This window comes from Anolis carolinensis, chromosome 6 (genome assembly GCF_035594765.1).
Source record: "Anolis carolinensis isolate JA03-04 chromosome 6, rAnoCar3.1.pri, whole genome shotgun sequence".
Taxonomy (NCBI): Eukaryota; Metazoa; Chordata; class Lepidosauria; order Squamata; family Dactyloidae; genus Anolis; species Anolis carolinensis.
In genome coordinates, this window is record NC_085846.1 from 11,658,747 (window position 1) to 11,684,806 (window position 26,060).

The 26,060-nt window shown below is 41.7% G+C and overlaps 1 protein-coding gene across 1 annotated transcript; it reads right to left on the reverse strand.

Annotated features, from left to right (window-relative positions):
- Positions 1-10,280: 10,280 nt before the first annotated feature.
- mapk7 (mitogen-activated protein kinase 7) lies at positions 10,281-26,055 on the reverse strand. Its single transcript, XM_003223886.4, has 7 exons — positions 22,859-26,055; positions 20,324-20,557; positions 19,149-19,314; positions 17,121-18,265; positions 15,223-16,136; positions 14,846-14,973; positions 10,281-14,249 (listed from the first exon to the last, which is right to left on the reverse strand). Exons 2-7 carry the CDS (start codon positions 20,541-20,543, stop codon positions 14,096-14,098), a joined length of 2,727 nt encoding a protein of 908 aa, XP_003223934.2. The 5' UTR covers positions 20,544-20,557; positions 22,859-26,055; the 3' UTR covers positions 10,281-14,095.
- Between the last annotated feature and the right edge of the window lie 5 nt (positions 26,056-26,060).

Consider the following 26,060-nt stretch of genomic DNA (forward strand, 5'->3'; position numbering starts at 1 on the left):
CAACTCCCGGGGGGAAAAAAAAAACTGTTTGATTTCTTTGTTATGTGTGGGGAATAATGAGTTTCAAGTTCTGCATGTTTCGTGGTAATATTGAAGTGAAAATGAAAAATGAGTCTATAGATTTACACAAAAAATGTTGAGCACAAATATCTAGAAATGTTTTATTACGGTTGAAAAAATCTGATTCGAAGAGGGTCTGTGTTAGTTTGCTTTTGCTGACAAGCTGCAGAGAGGCGAGAAAAAGGGAGGGTGGTGTTGAGGCTGTTAAAGTGGTGTTGAAGCTCAGAAAGTTTTCCTTGTTATTTCTGAGAAACAAAAGCTGTTTTCTTAAAAAGTTTTCTTTTGCACCTGGGCCTCATGCCAAAAAAGATAGTGGGAAAATCTTGGCAGACAGTCCAAGGTAAAAACGCCCTGTCATTCTGGTTAAACTCAGGCGAAATGCCCAGAGAAAGATAAATGGAATTCCAGTGGACAGCCAAGGTCAATGAAAGCCACTGTGAACTAGTGAAGTTTTAAAAAATGTAATGTGAATCTAATATGAAAAAAAAAAGAAAGAAAATGATGATGTAAATGTGTATATATATATATATATATATATATAATATATATTATTGGGGTTCTGTCTTTCACCTGGAACTTAAATCCTTGCTTTGAACTTGTTTTGGGACAACTAGGTGAGAATGTTTCATGAGCTGAGAGAGAGTGTGTGATTTTATCTAAACAACTAACCACTAATCAGAATTCCTGTGGACCTTGTGTGAATGAGATGTATGTGTTGAATTCAAAATGCATAAAGAGTTATAAACAATGTTAGTAGATTTGTTCAGAAGCAATTCGGAAGCTGTAGATATTTTTTTTTTTGGAAAAAAAAATGGTCTTAGGCTTGAAAAAAAAAATCCTTGTTTTGAAAGAACAATGCTTCAGTGTTTTTAGAGAACATGGTGATACAACAGATAAGAGCTGGACATCTGCCCAGAAATTGAATCTCAAGGGAAAAAAAAATGAGCCTGAACAAGTGTACTTTTGAAAACTCAAGCCTCTGTGGGCTACTCCCCCTTTTTCCTGTTCTACAGACTTTAAACCCCTTACAGGTTATAGGGAAATGTTGGAGGTTCTTTTTTTTGCAGCACTTTGGAATACAGGTGATCTTGGTGAGTCAAGAAGAAGGAGAAGGAATGTGAATGAATGTTTTGGAAAGGAGAGGACAAGGAGAGGAGTTATTGGTTGTGGAGACTTTGTATGGAAAACTGTCACAAGTTGGCAGTGCAAAAAAATAAATAAATATATATTTATTTTTGGAAAAAAAAATTGATCCCATATTCCTGACACAGAAGGATTAAGAACTGACATTGATTTTTAAATTTTTGATTGACATTTTATTCAAAAAGGGAGCTAGTGCCCAAGTGATAAAAAGTTATCCTTTTGAGAACCAAAGACATGATATAATTGGCTGCATCTCATGTTGCTTCATAATAATTTTGTGAGATTTGGATTCTGAACTTTGTGATTTTGGCCCAACTCTTTCTAAAGGTTACGGAAAGGAAGGACTAGGACTTTTGTAAACGGGACATTAGATCATGCAAATAGGGGCATTTTTTCCATCGCCCCCAGCCTGGATTTTGCCAGATTTGAGAAGCGGCAGGAGGCTTTTCAACGTGTGTTACTAACAAATTTTGAGCTGTTCAACGAGTCGGTGTAAAAGGGGAATTGAGTAAGTTTAACACTGCAGCAGGACTGGAGTGGAAGATTGCATTGCAGCAAGTGGATACACGATTGTTAAATCGTTTGCGGAAAGGAAAAGAAAAAGATGCGGAGAAGAAAGATTTTGTTGGATTTCAAGACAGATGAGTGTGTTGTCAAAGGCACAACCTCTGAGGAGGCCTGCCTTGGATGTGAGCGAAACGACTAGAGAGAGTGCTTCAAGAGCCATACAGCCTGGAAGGATGAGTATTTCCCTCCCCTTCTTTTCCCTCTCATTGTTTTTTGCTACAGGTCCTGAACTCCTGTATGGGATAAACCCAGAAGTCTATGAGACATGTTTATTGAGAGGCCTGGGAGGGCCTATAGGTGTTGCTGAGTGCTAAGGCTGTGATGGAGTGTGGCATCAGGCTGGAGGCTGTAAGGGCTGACCAACTCAACAACATACAATTTTCTATTTTGACCCAACTCTCCTGGATAGGACCTTTTGTAATGGGACATTGCAAATAATTCGGATTTTTGACGGATTTGAGAGACAATGAGGGACTTTTTCATATGCCATCTAACAACCTTGCTTTTTAAGCCAAAAGGAGGATATAGCACGGAGACAATGTGACAAAGAATAAAATAAGTTAACCATTGCAGCAGGACCAGAGTAAAAAGGATTACTGCAGATCGCGAAAGAAGGCCCATGGAGGAATCATTTCTCAAGAGGCCATGGAGGGGTCGTTTGGGAGCTGAATAGTGGCCTACCTGCCCCACCCGTGGAGAGACAAGGGATTTCAACAAGATTGGCTGAGACAAAAGTGATGCCGAACAGGATGATCGACAGATGGGTAATCCGTTCCCCCTCCCCCATTCTCTCTCACTGTCTTCCTGCTTTCTTTTTCAGCTTTTTGGACTCCTGTTCCAAAATTGGAGATCCATAAGGCATTGTTACTGAGAGGCCTGTTTTCCAAAATGGAGATCCATAAGGCATTATTACTGGAAGGCCTGTTTTGGAATCCAAAACCCGTAGGAGTTTAAGTCTACCCCACGCCACACATACTGGGTATGACAGCTAAAGCCCTGTGAGAGATGGAGATTTTCTTTACAGACTTTTCTTTACACAGAGACAATTCTTAGAGACTAGAGACTTGATTGGACAAAGAGACTTTCTTCAAATTAACTGAACATTATTCCTTTGATCAAGGAAGAGGAAACACACCCCCAGTTTGACTTTATGCCAAAGACTGAAAAGACCTGAAAGTTGGACATGCATGTGAATGGCCACCTCTGGCCATAGCAACAAATCCATCATCGGAAGAAGCCAAATGACTGGGCTAGATCAGAATTCTACTGTGGACTATGTCCTTTCTAAAACCTGATTAATATTTTTAATCCTCATGTGTTGTTTACCTCTGGTGATGAAACTATGTACAAATGCTATTCTGCGCTCATTTTCCACTGAAAAGATAGCTTGGCTGCAAGCTAGAAGGGATTGGAGGAACCCATAAGTCTGCTCATTTAGTTTGCTTCAGCTTTTGTATACACGCTTCGCAAAAAAAAAAAAATGGGGGAATAAGGCAGGAATGAAGGGGTAGGAGGAAATGGCCATATAAGGAGGTACGAGCAGGCCAGGAACACAGCCGATGGGTTATCACATGGTTTCCCTGAAATCATGTGTTTTGAGAGAAACGAAAGTAATGAAGAAATGTAATACTGCACCACAAATATGCACCAATGGTTTGATATGTGGGCGGTCGTAAACTGAACCCACTGCCTTGTATAAATAGACACTCGACCCTGTCTGCGGGGTTCTCCCTTTTCAGCATCTAGTTGTGCGTGGGATGAACCTCTGCAGCTGCAGGAACTATAGTAAACTGCTTTCTTTGGAAAAACCTCCAGTTGTCTGTCTCCTACTTCCACTGCGTCCGCACAGACACACGAGAAGCCGGGAAGAGGGGAAATCTGGCTTCCGCTACAGTTGAGCTGTCGCTGTTAGCCCCAGCTTCTGTCAACATAGCAGTTTGAAAACATGCATATGTGAATAGATCAATAAGTATTGCTTCTACTAGGAGGTGTCTACGGACAACGCTGGCCTTTCGGTTTAGAAATGGAGATGAGTACCATTTAATGTCAGGGGGAAACTTTTACTTTTACCTTAAATATCCTAAAAATGTCAGATTCCATCTGACCTTAGCAGAGTCACACTAGCTGATACTTGGATGGAAGACCACCCAATGAAAACCAGGTGCTGTGGGCTATATTTCAGAAGAAGGAACTGGCAAACCCATCTGTATTTCTTGCCTCTGAAAAGTTATAAGGTCTCCATAAATCAAAAGGCACTTCTTAGAAATGTAGGGAGCATATAGTAAAACTTTCGCTCACATTTTAAAAGAACTCTTCAAAATTCAAAGCATCATGAATTCTAAAATTAAATATGGATGAAATGTATCTTTCATATATTTCAAAATGCATGAACTATCAGTGGCCTTCCAAATGAACTCACATCAAGCCCAATGCAATGTGGTATGGGGGATGTTGGGAGTTGGAATCCAACATCACCTGGAGGGTAGCAAATAGCAAGGAATATGTGGAGTCACAGTCCAATCCTTTCCATTCTATTCTTCCCTTCCCCAAAACATCAAACAAGGAAAAGCTTCCATAAAGAGGGACAGCCTGGAAACATTTTGCAGAAGAATATTCTCAAAAGCACTTTAGCAGGACTAGAAGGAAAGGCGTGCTTACTTTCAGACAAGGAAGAAAGGTGTTTTTGATTTTAATACGTATTTTTCTAAGCCATTAGTCATGGCACTCATTTTAGAAAGGGAAGTCCCCTGTCAATAAATTACATGCCACATGCTCCACTGCTCTCTCTCTCATGAATAAGCTTGTTGCCCATCCTCTCTGGTTTTGCAATTTTGCAAGGGTTTCATTCCTCCCTCTTGACCCCTCTAGGCATAAACCTGGTTTCTTTAAGAGGTGATTCAGTGTCGCAGGAAGTGGAGAAGAGGTTTGATGGTCCAGTGCTAAGGAATGATGCAAGTTGTTATTTCACAAGATCTTTAGCCATCTCTGCACAAGATTTCAGGTGCCTCATGATTCCATAGAATTAGGCCATGGCAGTTAGCGTAGTGTCAAACTGCATTAATTCTACAGTGTAGATACATCCCAGGATACTTGCAGCCACACAACATCCAAGCACAGTCAAAATGGCAAAAGTTATTAAATGAAGAGGAACAGGTGATCATGCCTTCTAACCCTTCTGCTCCTGTCTTCTGGAGTATTAGCTATCCCTCCCAATTTGGTCCCATCTGCAAACTTGATGATCATGCCTTCTAATCCTTCATCTAAGTCATTTAATAAAGATGTTGAACAGACTGGACCCAAAACAAAACCGTCTTATGGCTTCTTTCCAGGATGAAGAAGACACATTGGTGAGCACCCTCTGGGTTTGTTCACTTAGTCAATTACAGATCTACCTAACCATAGTTTTGCCTAGCCAACATTTGACGGTCATGGGGGACCTTGTCGAAACCCTTATTGAAATACACTCCATTCACGGCATTCCCTGCATCTACCCAGCTTGTAATTCTAATTTATATATATACGGTATATATATATTTGCATTTTAGATTTATGTTTAGTTAGAGATGTAGGTTAGTGAGAAAAATTGTGTAGTTATGTACGTAAATGTTAAGAGATGTTGTTCAAGTGTGTTTGTGCATATGTAGGCATTGTAGTTTCCTTTATTTGTGCTCCCCCCCCCCTTTTAAAATTCCAAATAAAACAGAAGAAAGAAAAATGCTGGCTGTTGACTACAGAGATTTTCTGGAAGAACTAGAAATCCCTAAAGATCCCATACTAATCAGTTTTAAAATGCATGTTATTTATTATGTTTTAATTGTATTTTTAACCAGGCACAGTACTATTTAATTGCCTTTAATTTTTGCATTCACTTTGTTTTAAATTGATCAAAGTGTGTGATTGTTAGCCACCTTGGTTTGTGGGGATATAAATAAACTAAATCATTTTCATCATCAAATCTGTGAGCAGTCAAATGCAGAAAAGTGAAATGCAGAGGAACAACTTTGCAAACAAGACCCTCGGTGGCTTCAAATATCCTAGAATTAAGACCCCAAGAATTTTTGACTCCCTACCCCGCTTTCTGGAAGGAGAAAATTGAATGTCATACATTGGAATGACGTCAGATTATTCATCCATCTCTGATTTATCTTTCAGTTTAGTAAAAAGTGAGAAATACCATCCTACTAGGCTGCATATCCATTGCATCGGTTGGGCAATTCTGGCACACCCGAACTGTAGTTGAGCAACCGTCTATGACAAACAGAGACTTTATGATGATGAGATGCAGCCATCTATGAAGTGGAGCATTCTAAAAGCAGATCAACTCAAAGATTATCAAATGGGTTTGCATGTCTAGTGCCCAAGCATTCATCCATTGAGGTATAATGAGTCAGTAACAAATGGCAGGAAATTCTTTCGTGGGATGCTGTTTTTAATATTGCTTTTGGGATGAATCCACTCTTCCTTATTTAAGCTCCTCTTGCAAGGGTTTGGGAGAACAAATGCAGGAAGGAAAGGCACAAAGTCCAGGAAACAGGTATCTCTGTTCCACATAAAATCAGATTTCAGCTATAAGTGGATGGGAGTAATGAAAAATTGCAATCCCATTTTTGAGGACTGAAAATCATACAGGTACTCCATATGTCTCAGAGTATCAAGTAAAATAATTCAGAGGGTCTTATACAAGTAAATCATCAGAATTCTGGGAATGAAACTTGAAAAACATATATTTTTGTAAAGATGGGTTTACAAAGAAATATCGATTTTTACACTTGTTGTTAATGTTAGTATTTTCTAGCAAGGACTAGGAGTCCAAGGTGGTACAAAGAAACCTATTTCAGATCCAGGGAAAAAAGTAGCAGAAGCAAAGACATCAAGTGATGGCAATTACTCTCTTTACTCAAGCCTTTTTTGGCTAAATTACCTCACCAAAATTAGGGTGCACATTAGATTAGCATAAAATAGTAATCTTAGTGCTGAGGCCCTGATGTCGCAGTGTGTTAAACCCTTGTGCTGGCAGGACTGATGACTTGAAGGTTGGATTGTTGACCTGAAGTTTGGCAAGTCGAACCCAACCCAGGGAGAGCACGGATGAGCTCCCTGTATCAGCTCCAATTCCATGTGGAGACATAAGAGAAGCCTCCCACAAGGATGGTAAAAAATCAAAACATCTGGGCGTCCCCTGGGAAATGTCCTTGCAGATGGCCAATTCTCTCACACCAAAACCAACAGGAGTGAGTTTCTCAACTCACTCCTGACACACAAAAAATAGCGTTGAGCCAAAGCAAATGGGGAAGCTGCTTCGGGAACACCTGGAGCTTCTAAGGGATGTTGTCGCTAATTTAATTGTCATGGCTCAATGCTGTGCAATCCCGGGATTTGTAGTTTTGTGAGACATCTGCACTCTGTGAACCCACTTGTCCTCTTCGTTCATCCGGTAGGGCACTTCTTTCGCTCCCGCCACCATCCCAGGCTCGGTTGGCGGGGACGAGGGAGCGGGCCTTTTCTATTGTTGCTCCCCGGATCTGGAATTCCCTTCCGGAGGAGATCCGGAAAGCACCCAGCCTGGCTTCCTTCAAAAAGCTGCTTAAAACCTGGCTCTTCCGCTGCGCCTTTGGATAACCGAGCCCATAGCTATAGTAGTTGCACAGGCCATCTCTTTGACTTGAAACACTGCACTATATTCCTCTGCCCCAAAGCATCTTAGAATATAACATTGTGTTTTAGTTCTAGTGGTCCCTCCAGGCCATCCTCTCCTCCATCCCACTGGTCTTTTTTCTTTTTTCTTTGCAGATTCATATGTTATTTGAGTGAGCATACTCCTTCTGTTTATGTGATTGTTTTAGTCAATTGTTATGTTTTGTTTTTGTTTTTAATTCTTATAGCGTTTTATAGTGTTTTCAGTGTTTTATTGTACAATGTTTTATGCTGATTTTATATTGGAAACCGCCCTGAGTCCACTTCGGGAGAGAGGACGGTATACAAATAAACTTTTACTTACTTGCTTACTTACTTTGGCAGAGAAACTCAAGGCCTTGTAAAACTACAGCCCCCAGGATTCAATAGCATTGAGCCAATGCGATGACCCCAAGGTATTATTTTCCATTGCTGGAAGCATTGGTGTTCTAACACTTTTATTTTTAAAGGAGAAATTCTAAGCAGGCATCAACTGTATAACAAAGAGTGCATTTTTTGCCACTGCACATTACATTTGCCAGCAAAAACTTGGTTTCAGGGTTTTGAAAATGTAGGTGTGCATTAGATTCAATGGCACATTAGGCTCAAGTAAATACAGTATGTGGACCTCCAGATGCTGTTGGACTACAACTCCCAGCATACCTTCACTCTGCAAGTATTGGTTAGACTTCCTGAAAGATTTGGTTCAGCAACATTTGGATGGCAATATGCTGGCCACCATTGTCTAAAGGAGGTTTATATCTACTAATTCCAATTTGGTGGCTGACAGGATGTGTTGGACTGCCATTTTTATCATCCACAGCCCACATGATGTAGACTGGGGATGATGCGAGTGACAGCCCAACACATCCCACAGGCCACCAAATTGGGAAAGGCTGCATTATACTAACAAGACATAGCCTTCCATTCCTAGAGAGATGGGTTTTCTCCTGTTTCTCTACCTTCTCCTTCAAACACCAGATCCAGCCAAGGATGTCAAGAGAAGCTCCCTTCCACCTCACCTTTGCCCAGACATATCAGTGTCACTCCATTGGCGTGCTGTAGACAAAACAAGTTTTTCCTGTCTACTTATCAGTCTCTCTTTCTCTTCAGCCTAACACACCCATCTCCAAGTATTTGAACAATAATTCAAATCAATGTGCCCCATAGAAGTTGAAGGCAAGTTTGCTTGCGGCTTTGGAGTGGCATTCGGATGTGTTGTGTCATGTTGATGCTCATTCTCCCTCCGAGGTGATCAAGTTGCAAAGTATAAGTCATTTCCGACTGGGATCATTTCAGTACAACATTCAGAATTGCACAATATTGGAGTCCAGGCTTCTTTTGATTATGGGTGTTCCAACAAATCTTTGCAAACAGGTAAAGATAATGGAAAGTCATCATTTTGGTACTGGAATTGTCTTAAACAAGAGGTTGCAGCAGAGCATACTAGGAGGCCTGGAGCAAAGAGATGGATCTGTTTCAGCACCTTTTTTTTTTTTTTTGCAAAACAGGGAACATTGAAGATCTATCTAACTATCCATATCTCTCTCTCTCTCTATATATATATATATATATATATGTGTGTGTGTGTGTGTGTGTGTGTGTGTGTGTATGTGTATATGTGTGTGTGTGCATTACAGCTCTGCTATCCTCGCAACCATATTCTGTTCATATAATCCCAACTTCAGCATCTGATCCTCTGTCATATAGGCATAGAGTTACCAAGTGAAATAAGGTTGGTACATAAATTAAGGGACAGGTTGTGTATAAGAAGGAATTTCTGCATACATCACAAGCCAGACCTACAGAAGTTTGCTCTTTGTGTACAAGAGTAAACATCTTTTAAGTCTGTCCTGTGATGCAAGCAGAAATTCCTCTTTTACACAACTATTAAACAACTAGGAGCCCTGTCCCTTAATTTATGCACCAGCCTTACTTAAGCCTCACATTGAAAAACCAACACCATTTTTTCCCTGTATGTATGGGCATCGCCTAAGAGATGTGCAAACTTCAGTGTAAACAACTTTGTTACTCACATTATGCAAGCTATTTAAATAAATCAAATTTATTGCATCAAATCCTGGAGCCAAATCAGGCTATACCGGGCTTTCCCCATATACCAGCATTGAATGGTTTCCAGGAACTTGTGTGGATTTCCACTCATTACCATTTTAAAGGTTGAGGCGCAACTTCTAAAGCAGTGGTTTTCAGACTTTCTGATGTACAATATCCGCAGCTTCAAGAAGCATACCACAGTATTGCACTGGAGTGCCTAGAAAATATCTAGAAAGAACATTTTTTTGGATGAAGGTACGAAAAATCACAGGTATCAGCCCCCAGAATACAAGTACCGACATGATCTTGAAAATGTATACATTTAATATCATGCAATGAAAGGTGGATCACAATGCCTGGAGGCTTCCAAGATAGCATTCACCCAAGTTTTACTCAGAAAAAGGCAAACACCTTGGTGAATGTGTCTGGGATGTGGAAAAAAGCTTTGGGGGATATATCAGGTCCCAGCAGTGAACTTTGTCCCTCCTTTGTCCCTTCTTGGCCAGGTAACAATATCCTGGGCAAGACTTTAGCTCTGGATCAAATCACCATGTAGTTTTGGCCAGAGGCAAAAGGCTTCAATGCATCCCTGTTGAGAATATTTACCATATCAAATATTCAACCAGAGCTCTGCAGTCGCCCAAATGTTTTTCTAGGGAGATTGCCAACCAGCAGACTCCATGCCTCACCTAAGTTCATGATGTGTCAAACATGTCCCAAAACACCTCAACCAACTAAGTCCCACCCTAAGTAATATGACACATGATACAAGGACTACATGGTTTTTAAATATATAAATCATGGTTTTAATAGAAATGGCAAGACCAAAAAAAAAAAAACCATTCTAAGACATCACAAACACTTTTGAGAAAAATACACCACCACATTCCAGCCTAAGGACAGCAGCACTCAAAGGCTTCCAACCAGTTGTACAGAGACATTTGAGAACACAGCCAAAAATCCATTTCAAATTTGACCTCTGGATCTCAGAAATAAAGTGGTCTGTGGAGACTAGTGAAGTTTAGAGCCACATAAACAGCTTTTTTGGGAGCTGTGTCAGAACTGCATTTTGCTCACTCCTGCCCAACAGTAAATAGTTTTATTAGGGTACTTCTAGGAACACAAAGGGAAAGATACCTCACCTCTACTATGCAAATATACACAGATCCTCTTAGATACAGATGTTCTTTCCTACAACTCCAGAAAAAATGAGAAAAGATTCTGAAATCATCTTCTCTGTTGGAAAGTAGAAGATTAAGAGTAAGATCCTTTGGACCTTGAAGTATATCATCACAGCCTTTAGCAGTGGTTCTCAACCTGTGGGTCCCCAGATGTTTTGGTCTTCGACTCCCAGAAATCCTAGTAGTTGGTAAACTGGCTGGGATTTCTGGGACTTGTAGGCCAAAACATCTGGGGACCCACAGGTTGAGAACCACTGGCCTATAGGAACAAAAGCAGGCAACAAAACAGGCCCTAAGAAAGGTGCTATTGGATGCTGGGAGAAACCTCATATTTTGAGCAATGCTAAATAAATACTCTGAAGGTACCAGATTCTATCTGATATCAGAAGCTAAGCAGAGTCAGCCCAGGTTAGTATTTGGATTGGGGACCACCAACCAGTATTAAGCAATGTAGGACGTATTTCAGAGAAAAGAACTGGCATAACCACTTATGAGTATTCCTTGCCAAAGAAAAACTTATGGAACACATTGCGGTTTTATTACATTGCAGATGTTATTTCCAGAAATAAATACAGTAACATCTAGAAAGCTTTGGCCCTTCAGATGTTGACTATGTATCTTCAAGTTGCCTGTCAAGTTATAGGGACCCCATGAATTCAATAGAGTTTTCTTAGATAAGGGATACTCAGATGTGGTTTTGCCACTTCCTCTGAAACATGGCCTACGCTACCCTGTATTTGCTGGCAATCTCCCATTCAAGTGTGAACCAGGACTGACCCTGCTTAGGTTTAATCTGACAGGTGCCTTTGTGGCTTTTAGACAGAGCTGTTGACTACAACTACCATATTCCTTTCTTATTGGTCATAATGGTCAACGTTTCTGGGAGTTTTTGTCCAATAATTTCAATGGAAATATATTTCTTCATTTCAAGATAATAATGTTGCACCACAAACTTCCTAAGATTGCTGTCATGTATGAAGGGGACTTTGGGGTGGCACAGTGACAGCACAATGTACAGCTTGCAGAGAATGACCCATGGGCACACTAAAGTGAGTTCTGCAAGTCGTAAGTGGAGAAACACAGAATGCCCCTTTTATAGAAAGGAGATCCATAATATCCTTAGAATACATGGGCATTTCCTTTCAACCGCAGACCCGGCAGAAAATGGCACCAGTTGTCAGGTCATACCTGCAAGAAAATAAGCTTTCAAGGCACCGAGTGAGAGGTCAGTGTGGATGCCGGGAAGCAAAGGATTCTCTCCCACAAAGAACAGGGGAAAGATGTTGAATGGGCTGAATTTCTGCATGAATTCAAGCCCGGAACAAATGTTTTGATATAGGTATAAAAGCTGGATAGTAAAAAAAAAAAGTGTGAAAAAGAGAATCAACATTTGAAATGTGATCCTGGAAAAGGGTTCTACGGATGCATGCAGTGCCACAAATCAAGCATGAAGCCAAAAATGACTAAATGAAAGCTACTGTAGTTTGACCACATCATTAGACAACATTTACAAAGATAATGTCTGATAAAGTGGGAGGCAGTAGGAAAAGAGGAAGACTGTATTACAAGTAGATAGGCTCTATCAAATTAGCCACAGCCCTGAGGATCTGGGCAAAGTTGTGTCTTGGCGACCTTTCACTGTGTGAGGGTTTGTAAAAGAGGCACCACGATGTGATGAGTTGACTGGAAAGGGCATGTGGGAACAGCTGATTGGCTGAGCCAGTCAGGAGCCAGAATTCCAATTGGCTGCTGTCTCTAGCTTGGTGCTGAGACAAACGGTTTTAACTGCCACTTTCATCTCGGAGAGGGAGGAGAGCAGCTGACTGGAAAATGGTCAGGAAGGAAATGGCTGCCATACTCTCCGAAGCCTGATTACTTATAAGGCAAATAAGGCATATTTAAAGGAACTGTTTATTCCCTATGTTCTCTGTGTGAATTCAGAAAGGTTACTATATATATTGTTGCCCTGTTTGAACTTTTGAACTGAAGTAAAGATACTGTTACTTGTTACACAAGCCTGAGTGGCATTTTATTATACTGCAGGGTTTATCTTGATTCAGAAACTGTGGTAAAGCATCTATTTATTTACTTCTACAACCTCAACACATTGAACGAGTCACCATTAAGTCAAAGCTGACTAGCTGCAAATGGCAACAACTGTCCACAGAAATGAGGCTATGCATAGGAACAAGCTACTGCCACAATACAAAACGGGAGTCTGGTAGGGTTGCCATATTACATCCAAGATGGAACTTTTGCTTCTTCGGACAGAATGCCCACCACCTTTCCTACAAAACAATTAAAGTCATTGTAACACTGACTGGGGCTGTGTATCGAGGATACTTCTTTTGGATGACAATATGACAACTCTGGATTTAAGTGAGTCCTGAAAAGGTAAAGCTCATTTCCATGTGGACTTCACATGTACACATACATACGTGTGAGAGTAGAAACTTTACTCAGTCCCCAAAGTACCAACACCAGCCATTCCCAGGTTCTCCTGAACACTGGGTTTGGGAAATCACAGTAGTTGCCATATAAGGGACTGACATTATAGCATAAGCAGAGCACATATTACAGAGCAGGACTAGGCAACTGTACCCGCTCTAGTGTCTTTGAATGCTACTCCCATCATCCCTGGTTATACTGACGAGCTGATAAGAGTTGCACCTAATGCCCCATCCCTCCCTCATCCAGCCATCTTTAGAATGCCCTAAGGTTAATTCTTGGCATTTCCAGTTAAAGTAGTTCAAGAAGAGACTGGTTACTTGCTGCAACCAGTCCAAACACAGAGAATCAATCTAAATTGATAACTAATAGAATACACCAACTGGCAGGGCTTTTTATCTCTCTTCTGTTACAATCCAACTATTTCACAAGGCTAAGGACAAAGTAAGCTATAGCTGTATTTACTGTTTCTGGAGAAGTTTTTCTCCAGATATTTGCCCCTTCAAACACCTCTCGATACCCTATGCATAAAAACCAATATTGGCTAGGAGGTAAGGAAGACACAGTGAGGGGTCAGGAAGGAATTTACTTGACACCTGTTTCAGAGGCAACAAGCAATGCACAAACACACACACGCCCTTAGTATTGTCCCTGCAGTCTTGGGACAGCTTTCATTCCTGCTTGCCAAAACACACCCAACACAAGGTGACATAGGTAGAACACACCATCACCTTACACCTTTCTGGGAAAGTCCTTCAGTCCAAACACCAGCCCAGTTCAGCCTTTGCTTCAACACAAAGACACAGGCACTGCGGTTCCCAGCCGGAGTAATTGAGAAGGCAAATGGATCAGTTTTGAACTCTCCAAGTTCAGCCTTTGTTGGGCTTTTGTTGTTGTTGTTTTTTTCCTTCCCACCTCCAAGCAATGGTTTTGGAATAGAAGAAAATGGCAGACAGGATTCCAGCTTTTCATGCATCCTGGAGGTCGGGAATGTCGGACAGGATCATGGGAGAGCCCAGCTGGAGTTCTTGTTGGAGGGACTCCATATCGGCTGGGTTCATCCGATGGACTTCCAACCAGTCGGCAAGAAGGGAGGCCGAAAGAGGGGCAGAATCTCCTTGGCTAATGCATTCACAGCGGGAGAAAGAGGGAAAAACAAAATATGAGCTGTTCATCTAGTTTCCTCTTTTCTTTTCTACTCCTGATTAAAATTTATTTACTGTATACACACATGTAAAAGTCTAGAAATTATAATTAAAAAATGAGTAAAGAAATCTGGGTCGACTTATCTATGGATCAATATAAGTACTCTGCATAAACATTTAACAAAAATAAGGAACCATCTCCTTCTCTGAGTACAGTGGCAAAAGGCAAGAGTTTAATCTGTCCTGTAAACACCTAAAAGAAACACTAACACCTTCTATTGTCTCCATCACGGCCTAATGACTGATAGGAATTGTGGAAATTGAAGTCCAAAACACCTGGAGGGCCTAAGTTTGCCCATGCTTGGTATATACAGTATTCACTCAATTTATATTCTGCCTTTCTCCTGCCAAGATGACTTAACGAAACTTTTTAAAATTAAACGTAAGTCATCATTTAAAAAAAAATCACAATTAAAAACATAGTTTTAAAGTAATACAAAAAAAGAAATAAAACAGTGCACACCATCTTAAAAAATATTCTAGCTAAAAATCAACAAAATGCGGGTCTCTTACCTTTCTCTGTTCTCTCCTACCATATCGAAAGACTGATTCAGGAATTCTTCCAAGTCAAACCCAACCCCATAGCCAGCACCACTGCCTTTTGGGGTGCCAGAGAAAACAGGAGGCAGGAGATCTTCCACCTAGAAATAAGACACAGTAAACTCATTCCTTTTGTATAAGTCATCACATGGTAACACCAACAAAGACCTACATGGTAGTCTAATCTACTACACTCCCTTAAATGGCATCCGTTCTGATACAGCACACAAACAACCCACCAGGTTGCAATAAGATGCCAACATTGGTTCCAAACTCAGCAGTTGCCCAACGCTGAATGAAAGTCCTGTGTATAGTCCCTGAACAAATAAGAACTGGTCATAAGCCATTACCTGGGATTTAGACAGCTGCTGTGTTACCACATTAATATCTGGAGGTTCCAAAGGCAGGCCTGAGGTTATCTGGTGCTGAGCAGGCCCCTTTGCCACTGATGATGTTTCTTCAGCAAAACCTGATGGTGGAGGCTCAGGCTTGCCCATTTCTGCCAGGAACAGAGGCTGCTCCATAGTGGTCCCAAAACTTGTTTGTTCGGGCAGGGCGCTACTGGAAGATGCTATCTCTGGTTGGGTCACTGGCAGCTGACCTGACGCAGCCCAGCTCTCAGGCGAGGGGACACCGCTCCAAGCGTTCAGTGCCGCAACACCATAAGGGGCTTGGAAGATCTGGCTGGGGGCGTATTTGACACTCAGGAGGCACTCTGGCTTTGAGGGGGTGGCTTTTTGGCAAGCTGGGGTGGCCACCAGGAACGGGGCAGTCTGCGCTGGGAAAAAATGCACCACGTTTGTATTGGAGCTCTGAACTGAACCCACAGGGACAATTGTCAGCTTGGGTCCCACGGCAGGCACTCCCTTGTCTGAGAAAGTAAGAAAGTCAGCCGGTGCAGGTGTGTTGCTGGAAGGGGTAGCCGGGATATGGCAAGCAGGGGGCACCTGAGGTGGCAAGTGGTTGCTAGAAGGGGCTTGAGGCAGGTTGTGGCTGGGTGCGGTTGTCTGCGGAAGGGCTGCAGACCCATTCTGGGCTGGCTTGCTTTGGGTTCGGTCCACCATTTTGGTCCACCTTTCCAGAAGGTTGCGGTCATTCTCTGTCAGCATGTCCCTGCGCTCTCTCTCTTTCTCCTTCTTCTGCTTCTCCCGCTCCTTGGCTCGTTCCTGGCGCCGCTTGCGTTTCTCTTCTCGCTCCCGTTGGCGCTCCTTTGCCGTCACTGGCCTTCGGATATCAGGAGTCTCTGGGACACAGGATGGCGTATCTGTGGAATGAAGAGGTGCTTTTTAAAAATACATTGTTATGGAGTAGATACGTGAAGGTGTGGCCTTCAAAATCAATGGCTCACTCCCAAATTTCATTTTTCTGCAAAAGCAACAACCCTTGCTTTAGAGCAGTGGCTCCCAACCTTTGGGCCTCCAGGTGTTTTGGACTTCAACTCCCAGAAATCCCAGCCAGCTTGCCAGCTGTTAGGAACTGTGGGAGCTGAAGTCCAAAACGCCTGGAGACCCAAAGGTTGGGAACCACTGCTTCAGAGTGATACATGCCCCACCTATGCTGTCGGTTTTGAATAGTGAACAGATTTTCTCCATCTATTTCTCCTTTCCATTAAAATACCTAGAAATGTCTACTGCTGGTAAGAAAAAATCACCAAATTTCAACTGTGCCCAACAATATCAAATTCAAATAAAGTCTTTCAAATAAAAACAAACCACCAGCACCCGAATTAGTAAATCCAAGTTTGTTTCAATAGAAAATTTCTGCAAACCACCAAGCACAAAGATAAGATCATCACCGGAGCTTGGAAAAGTTACTGTTTTTGAGCTATAGCAACCAAAAATGCAAGTATACATTTTTCTCTGCCTCTTCACAATCCTGTGATTTAGGTGAAGCTGAAGAAGAACAGAGAGACAACAGTTTGGGTGCTGGACTACAATACTGGAGACTAAGGTTCAATGCCCTACTTGACTATGGAAACCCACTGGATGACCTTGGGTAGGTTACACACTCTCAAGCCCAGAAAAAAGGATGATAGGTTCTACTTAAGAGTAGTCATAAGTTTAACTTGGAGCCACACAACAAGAAAGTATGACTTTTAGTTCTAATCATTGGGAAAAGATATAAATACGACAACAACAACAACAGACTGAAGTCAGTTTCCAAATCCCAGTCCCCTAACTGCAGGGCTACACCTGCTCTCTATTTTAAATACATCAACCACTTGGCCCACAAAACCTTTCCACCTTACCTTTATTCTTATTTCGGAGGGCGGATTTTAAGATAACAGCCTTGAGGGCAGCCTTAGTGTCATCTGAGATGGCCCCTTCCCTCTTGGGAGGAGCTGCGGGGACTTCTGCTTCAGCCTTCACCTCGGGCTGTACCACAGCTGTGGTTGTGAGGGGTGAGGTGAGATCTATTGTCTCCGTCAGGGAGCATAGGACAGGAGACGCCATTGCATAGTCACCATCTGCCATTCTAGGTGAACCAGCACTGGGCATATCCACGTCATGACAGTACAGAAGCTGAGTTTGGCTGGAGGTTTCATCCCCATAACCCCCGCCAATAGCAGCCGGCCTCAAGGTTGGCTTGAAGCTGATCTGGCGCCGAATGCCCTCCCGGCGCTCATGGAAGTCATTGATTTCGGCCACTATGGCTTCTTTGATCTGCTCCTTGGTGAGTACCTGTTTGTCAAAATCGAAATCAAAAGCCGGGACGCAGTTGGGCTCATCATCTGGGTCGTGATACTTGGCCAGGAAGGGGTGATTCAGGGCCTCCACCACTGATATTCGCTCACGGGGATCAAAGCGGAGCATCTTTGAAAGCAAAGACAAGGCCTTCCGGTCGGCATTCTGATAGAGGGTCTCCCATGGCACCGGCTGGCGCGAAGGCAGGCTCTGGATGTAGGCCCGCACCCGGTCAGCTCCAATGGAATGGACCACTTTGGCCGGAGGAGTGCCCAGGACGGTGATGATGAGCTGAAGCTGGTGGATGTAATTCTTCCCTGGAAAGAGCTGCTTCCGCCCAAGCATCTCGGCAAAAATGCACCCAACTGACCACATATCTATGGCCTGGGTATACTCATGGAGGGAGAGCATCAGCTCAGGAGCCCTGTACCAGCGGGTGGCCACATACTCTGTCATGAAGTACTTGTACTCGTCCGGCTTGGTGCAGAGACCTCGGGCCATACCAAAGTCCCCAATCTTAAGTTCACAGTTCTCATTGATCAACAGATTGCTGGGTTTGAGGTCCCGATGAATGACGTTGGCCGAATGGATGTATTTGAGTCCCCGCAAAAGCTGGTAGAGGAAGTAGCGGACATGCTCCAAGGTAAGAGGCTGAGAAGAATGGATGATCTGATGCAGGTCACTCTCCATCAAATCCAGCACCACATACCTGCCAGGAGATGAGCAAGACGTTTAGGAAAAGAACACGTGGAAGTGCTCACCATGGTGCTCAATGGGCCAGACATCCACTCTCAGATAGACACCCACTCTTTCTTTCTCTCACCTAGACATAAGTTGGGAGTAAAGGTGCTTGTCCCTTCAGAGCCATGAATATTTACTATATGGTATTGACCCTATTACTCCCAGTCTGGACTACCACACAGAGTTGTTACAAGGATGAAGGAAGGAAAAATGCCTTGAACTCAATGGGAAAAGGGCAATATATAAACAAACAAACAATACAGCCAAACGACTTCTTCAGATTGTTTGGAGGAGACCGTACATGTAGCTGGCATAATTATGTATGGTAAGATAGAAATGTGATGGAGTAAAGGAACCATTTATATCTAAATATAGATTAGTAGTCTTAAAATCATAGAATCATGGAATCGTAGAGTTGGAAGAGACCTTTTTGAAAGGAAAGTAATAGAACAAAATAGACTGGTCGTGGGATTCATTAATTGCCCTCATACCCTGTTGTATCTCCAAGGTGTTCAAGGTTGGCTTTCTCATTCCATATTGTCATTGCAGCTAATATTTTGAGGTAAGTTAGTCTAAATGAGAGTCAAAAAACGGCCGAAGTTGGCAGCAGGTCCTGGATTTCTACACCTAACATTAAGCACTTCGTGATGCTCAAGTCAGGCAAGGGAGACACTCTCTGGTAAAAAATAAATGGAACCCACTGAGGATTAAAAAGATATATACAGAAATACAAGAATATATACTGTATGTGCATATGTACACAAATACAAGTCCCATATTTAAGGGACTTTTTTCAATAAATAAATTACTCCTTCTTTACTTTACAGGACTTGAGGATGAGAGGCACTTACACAGATTTGAATTCAGCATAAGGCACAGTGGGTTTAAGGATATCCTTGATAGCGATTATGTTGTCATGCTTGAAATGCTTAAGGATCTTCAGCTCCCGCAGAGTGCGCTTCGCATTCATCACCACATCAAAGGCATTGGGGATTTTCTTGATGGCCATCTGCTGGCCTGATAAAAGGGGAAAAAACAGGAAAAAAGAATTTGGTGTATTAATCAGTTAAGTGATTAGGTTATTGAGACATTAAAAATAATAAAGTGCAATAATATGTTTATTACAGGAAAAGTGACAATAACATTGTTGACGCTATCTGCGTGATTGGAAAACATGCCATTTTTTCTGTTACCTGTGTTATTTTTATTATTATAGTTTAGTTTGTTTGATAATATGATTTGAATATGTAGTGTGTTTCTTTATATTTAAAGATAATTTTTAAAACCCTACATTCTACTATTTATCTATACACACACATATTTTGTACTAAAACATGGTTCATCTTAACCATGGCTTGCTGTTTTAGTCAGCAACTGTTTCACAGACGACCAAACCAATCAAAATAGCAAAATAAATGTCAAGTTAATCATTCCCTAAGCTATCCAAAACATGGGTGGAGATACACAATAACAATAACAACTACAATTTCAACTTCAAAGAAGCAACCATCCTCTGTTAACCATATATATATATATATATATATATATATATATATATGTATGTATGTATGTATGTATGTATGTAGTGGCATATCTTTGTCCTTGGCAGTTCAAAGACATGGGTCTTCAGTTTAACAGCTGAGTTACCTGTGTGCCATTACATGAATGCTAATGAATATCACTTGTTCAAAGGATTGACTTCTAACAAGGTCATGCTCTTCTTGACTAGTGGTTTACAAAAGATGGTCTCCATATGTTTACAGAGATTCACATTTGCCAAATAGATATGACAACATTTTTCCTTTTTCAATAAGGTTATGATTGCCATTTATTTCCAAAGGGATATGTGCCCAGATACTGGGTGCAGTTATTTCCAATAGTTTTTGTGTGCCTTCAAGCTGTTTATGACTTATAGGCGACCTCAGGGGAAACCTATTACATGTTTTCCATGTTCTATTTCTTGCAGCCCTGAAACAAACCTGAGCAGATCCTGACTTCCATCCACAACCATTCTGTCCTCACCCACCTGTATCCTTGCGACGTGCGGAGCTGACCACACCGTAAGCTCCGGTGCCGATCGTCTCAATGACCTCATATTCATCTCCCACCTCAAACGTGACGTCAAAGGATCGAGCCTTCAAGATGGCGAGATTCTTGGCTGCCACCGTGGCCTGGTGAGTTGACTCCTGCTTTGCTTGGCCTTGGGCTGCTTCATCCCCTTCATCTTCTATCGGCGGCTCTGCCATGATGCCGTAACTTTCTGTCACAAAACACAATAAAAAAAACAAATGCTAGTAATTGTGTCATTTCAAGTCATTTCTGACTTGGTTCATCCACACTACAGCTTTTTAAAGCTTTTCCACTCGTGATCCCTTTGCACCTCCAACATCCTTACATGACTCCAAGTATAAAGGTATACAAAACAGATATAAAAAATCAAATATTTATGATAATTAACCAGCATTTGCAAGGCTTGTTAAGTAGGCTGCCCTTCCCTTTTGTGGAGTACAGCTGAAGCATTTTCTGTAGAGTCCACTGTAAAGACTGCACACTATAGCTAACAGAATTGTGTAAATGGTGGCTTTCAGAAACCTTTCACTGTTGCCAAATTGTTCATGACCACACCATTGATCTTGGAGGGATTAATTTGGGGTCTGGATCCACCGATACAGAAGAAGTAATCAACACTCGGGCTCCATCAACACTGCCATATAAAATCCAGATTATCGGCTTTGAACTGGATTATATGGCAGTGTAGACTCATATAATCCAGTTCAAGGTAGATAATCTGGATTATCTTATTTGTTAATCAGGATTATATGGCAGTGTAGATCAAGCCTTCATTGGAAATGACTTAAAAGGGCACAATAACAACCCAGAAAGAGCAATAAAGACAAGAAGGAATAAATTACTTCTAAAGTCCTGGGATGAGGAATTCAACTGGGTCATGAAGTAAAATAAAATAAAAAAAACCTGCTAGTGCTGGAGTGCAACGATACCAGGTATTGGCAAACTTCGGCCCTCCAGGTTCTTTGGATTTCAATAATAATAATAATAATAATAATAATAATAATAATAATAATAATAACTTTATTTTTATACCCTGCCTCCTCAAAGGGGACTCAGGGCAGCTTACATGGGGCCAAGCCCGAATAAAAACAATCTATATATATAAAAGAGTGATGGCATCAGGGCAGCGGACAAAACAACAAAACTACAGGCCCCCCAACCTCGAAATTTGACAACACAACCCATCATTCACGGCTCTAGGTTGATACAAAAAAAAAGAAAAGAAAAGTAAAGTCCTAATTAGAGGGAGAGGAATAATAGTTTTTATCCAATTGCTGCCAGTTTGAAGGCTAAGCTCCACCCACTTGGTCTCCTAGCAACCTACTCAGCCCAGGAGACAGGCACAGTTAGGCCTCACTTAGGATTTGAACTGGATTATATGGCAGTGTAGACTCAAGGCCCTTCCACACAGCTATATAACCCATTTAGAATTTTATATTATCTTATATTATCTGCTTTGAACTAGATTATCTGGACTCCACACTGCCATATAATCCACTTCAGTGTGCATACTAAACATAAAGACAACCATACAACAGACATTCAATACCACCACTACCTCAACAATTTCTCACCAACACCACCAGACAACACCACAGCAACATGTGGCCGGGCACAGCTAGTAGCAATATAAAACACAACAATAGACAAAAGACATGCACAATTATAAAAATTTAAACATTAGCCAATAGAAACAAATGACAAGAACTAATAAAAACATGGATTAAAACGGAGAGGTTGTAAAAGTAGACTGGGTAAGGTGCACCATATAAATATTGTAAACACGAGGTGACTGATAAAGTGCTGCAAATTCTTGGAAGTGCAAATTGGGATGGGAATAGACCCTGTGTCTATATCAAGTTGACAAAGGTAAAAAGTCCCCAATTCCTAAAAGCCTACCAGCTATTGAGAACAAAGAAATGCTGGACCACTCCAGCTAATCCAATGGTTCTCAACCTATGGGTCCCCAGATACTTTGGCCTTAAACTCCCAGAAATCCTAACAGCTTAGTTTCCAACAGACCTCACAACCTCTGAGGATGCTTGTCATACATGTGGGCAAAACGTCAGGAGAGAGTGCTTCTGGAACATGGCCATACAGCCTGGAAAACTCACAGCAGCCTAGTAATTCCGGCCATGAAAGCCTTCGACAACACATTGAGAAGAAATAGACTGCAGTGGGTTTAAGAGACTGGCAGGTGGTTAAAAGGGGGGGGGGGATGGGGAATATTATGGAATACAAAGGGAGGGGAAAGAATGGGAGATGTTATGGGTTGGAGATAAGGGTGGAGTCTTGTCAATGGGGGAGAGGATAAAGAGAAATCCGTAAGAGGAGATGGAGAAGAAGAAAAGGGAATGAATTATGAAATGGGGAACAATCTGTATTGTAATGCAAGGATGGGTAATATACTGAGCAGAGAAAAAGAAAGATAAAAAATTTAAATATATGTGTTTCTTTCCTTTGGGATAAGGAATGGGAAGGGGCTTCTCACCTGCTACAATGGGAGATCCCTTTGGAGGGCTGGGGCGGTTCCCTCTCTGGTCCGCTACTCCTGCCTCTCTCTCTCTTCTCGCCCCTCCCTTTCCCTATCTCTGTCTCAACTCTAGTCTAGGGCTCCTCCTCTGAGGGACCCGGATGTTACGGCTTCGAATCCTCCTCGGCCAATCACAACACTGGGAGGCGTGGCCACGGAGGAGAAGCGGCGAGGCGTGGCAAGGAGACTACTTATGCTTGATTGGTTGGATGTTATTTAAGTCCCACCCCACTCCCTAATCTGAGCCAATAGGTAAACTTTAGGAGAGGTCCGGAGCCAATGAAAAAAGGGGAGATGGGGAAAGCAAAGAACACAAACAAGTTTTATTGCCGCTTTAAGCCTCTGCGTTGGGAGAGGAAAGAGTCGAAAATCAGGACAATAAATAAAGAACAATACTCAGAAAACAGGGGAATTCCAGACAGGAAACAATCAGGGCCAGCTAACACTGCCCAACAGAGGATTCCCCCAGGCAGGAAGCAGCCAGGCTTTGAAGCTTCGAGGCCATTGTCTGTTTGATGTAAGTGTGAATGTTCCAATTGGCCACCTTGAAATCAGGACAGTAAGTAAAGAAAAACACTCAGAAAACTAGGGAATTCCAGACAGGAAACAATCAGGGCCAGCTAACACCTCCCAACAAAGGATTCTCCCAGGCAGGAAGCAGCCAGGATTTGAAGCTGCAAGGCCATTTAATGCTAATGAAGGTAGCCAATTGTCTGTTTGAGGTAAGTGTGAATGTTCCAATTGGCCACCTTGAAATCAGGACAGTAAGTAAAAAAAAAAAAACACTCAGAAAACTGGGAAATTCCAAACAGGAAGCAATCAGGGCCAGCTAACACTGCCCAACAGAGGATTCCCCCAGGCAGGAAGCAGCCAGGATTTGAAACTGCAAGGCCATTTAATGTTAATGAAGGTAGCCAATTGTCTGTTTGAGGTAAGTGTGAATGTTCCAATTGGCCACCTTGAAATCAGGACAGTAAGTAAAAAAAAAAAACACTCAGAAAACTGGGGAATTCCAAACAGGAAGCAATCAGGGCCAGCTAACACTGCCCAACAGAGGATTCCCCCAGGCAGGAAGCAGCCAGGCTTTGAAGCTTCGAGGCCATTGTCTGTTTGATGTAAGTGTGAATGTTCCAATTGGCCACCTTGAAATCAGGACAGTAAGTAAAGAAAAACACTCAGAAAACTAGGGAATTCCAGACAGGAAACAATCAGGCCAGCTAACACCTCCCAACAAAGGATTCCCCCAGGCAGGAAGCAGCCAGGATTTGAAGCTGCAAGGCCATTTAATGCTAATGAAGGTAGCCAATTGTCTGAGGTAAGTGTGAATGTTCCAATTGGCCACCTTGAAATCAGGACAGTAAGTAAAAAAAACACTCAGAAAACTGGGGAATTCCAGCCTGGACACAGAATACTATTTGAGAACACAAAAATGCTGGACCATTCAAACAACTATCATGTCAGACTACACAGAGAAGCCATTGAAATCCACAAGCATGTGGACAACTTCAACAGAAAGGAAGAAACCATGAAAATGAACAAAATCTGGCTACCAGTTTTACAAAACTCCAAAATCAAAACATTAGAACGGGAACCAACACAATGAGGACTTGACTGAACAAAGGATGCCCCCAGGCAAGGGACAAAACATTTCCAATGCCAATTTGGGTGATTAACTGAAACATTAATGCTGGCTCCCAGTGACAAAGGACTCTTGCCACACCTTGGACTATACACAGATATATATTCTTTCCTTTCCTTACTTAGTTTATCCATACCTCACAACCTCTGAGGATGCCTGCCATAGATGTGGGCGAAATGTCAGGAGAGAATACTTCTGGAACATGGCCACACAGCCCGAAAGACATACAACAACCCTGTTTGAGGTAAGTTTGAATGTTCCAATTGGCCACCTTGAAATCAGGACAGTAAATTAAAAAAAACACTCAGAAAACTGGGGAATTCCAGACAGGAAACAATCAGGGCCAGCTAACACCACCCAACAAAGGATTCCCCCAGGCAGGAGCTCATTTGTTGGTGGAGATGTATTCTTCCATCTCTGTGCATAAAACTGTGATCACTATATTGTAGCTCTAATCACTGTATTACAGTAGTCTTCTATGATTTTTCTCCAACTGCTTACCCATAAGACAAAGTTCAAGTTTCAAATGAATGTTAATATTACGAAGAATAAATTTTATTTTTGCCCGCCTCGCTTCAAGACTCGAACCAGGCTACAACACTGTTAAAATACATAAGATTAAATACACGAGACCATGAAAACACATATATTAAAAGACATAGCCCTAAGATTAAAACACAATAAAATAATTTGGATCCTCTGCATTAACAGCAACGCTTTTGGGTTTCTCATACATCTTCCACACGTGGCATCTCTTTCTGATTAGCATTATAGCTTTGGAAACAAGACTCTAAAAAATTGTTTATTCCACTTCTAAAACAGGAAAACACCATTGTAGCACATAGCAGAGTCAGTTATTTAAAACTGGAGGGTCCCTTTAAACCAAATGGCTTTAAAGTTTCATTCCAAGTTTGGCAGCAGGATAATTTATTAAAAATGTAGAAAATATTTATAGGGGAACATTTTTGGAAACAACCATTTTAAAGAGAAATACTCCATCTGTCTGGTAAAGAGTGTTGTATGGATTTGATTTGAATTAAGAGAAGGCATGCTTCCAAGGCCAGAATTAATTACAGTCTATGGGTGCATCTCTATACTGTAATATTAATGCAGTTTGACACAACTTTAACTCCCATAGCTCAATGCTATGGATTCCTGGGGCTGGAAGTTTGGTGAGGCACCAGCACTCTTTGGCAGAGAAGGCTAAAAACCTTGTAAAACTACAACTCCCATGGTTGTATAGCATGAAGACATGGCAGTTAAAGTGGTGTCACACTACGTTAATTCTACAATATACAATGTACTCTATGTCATGAAACCAAAGCTTTAAAAAACCTACCATTTTTGGAACAGCACTATTCTGGCAAGAGGATTCTGCAACTTGCTCAAAAAAAAGGACTTTTCAAAGCTCTGCATGTCCAGGTAGATCTATGCAAACAACAAAAAAGCAGTAATATAGTGGTTTTAGCATTGAACGGATGACTCTTGAGACCAGGGTTCAAATCTGTGCCCATAAATGAA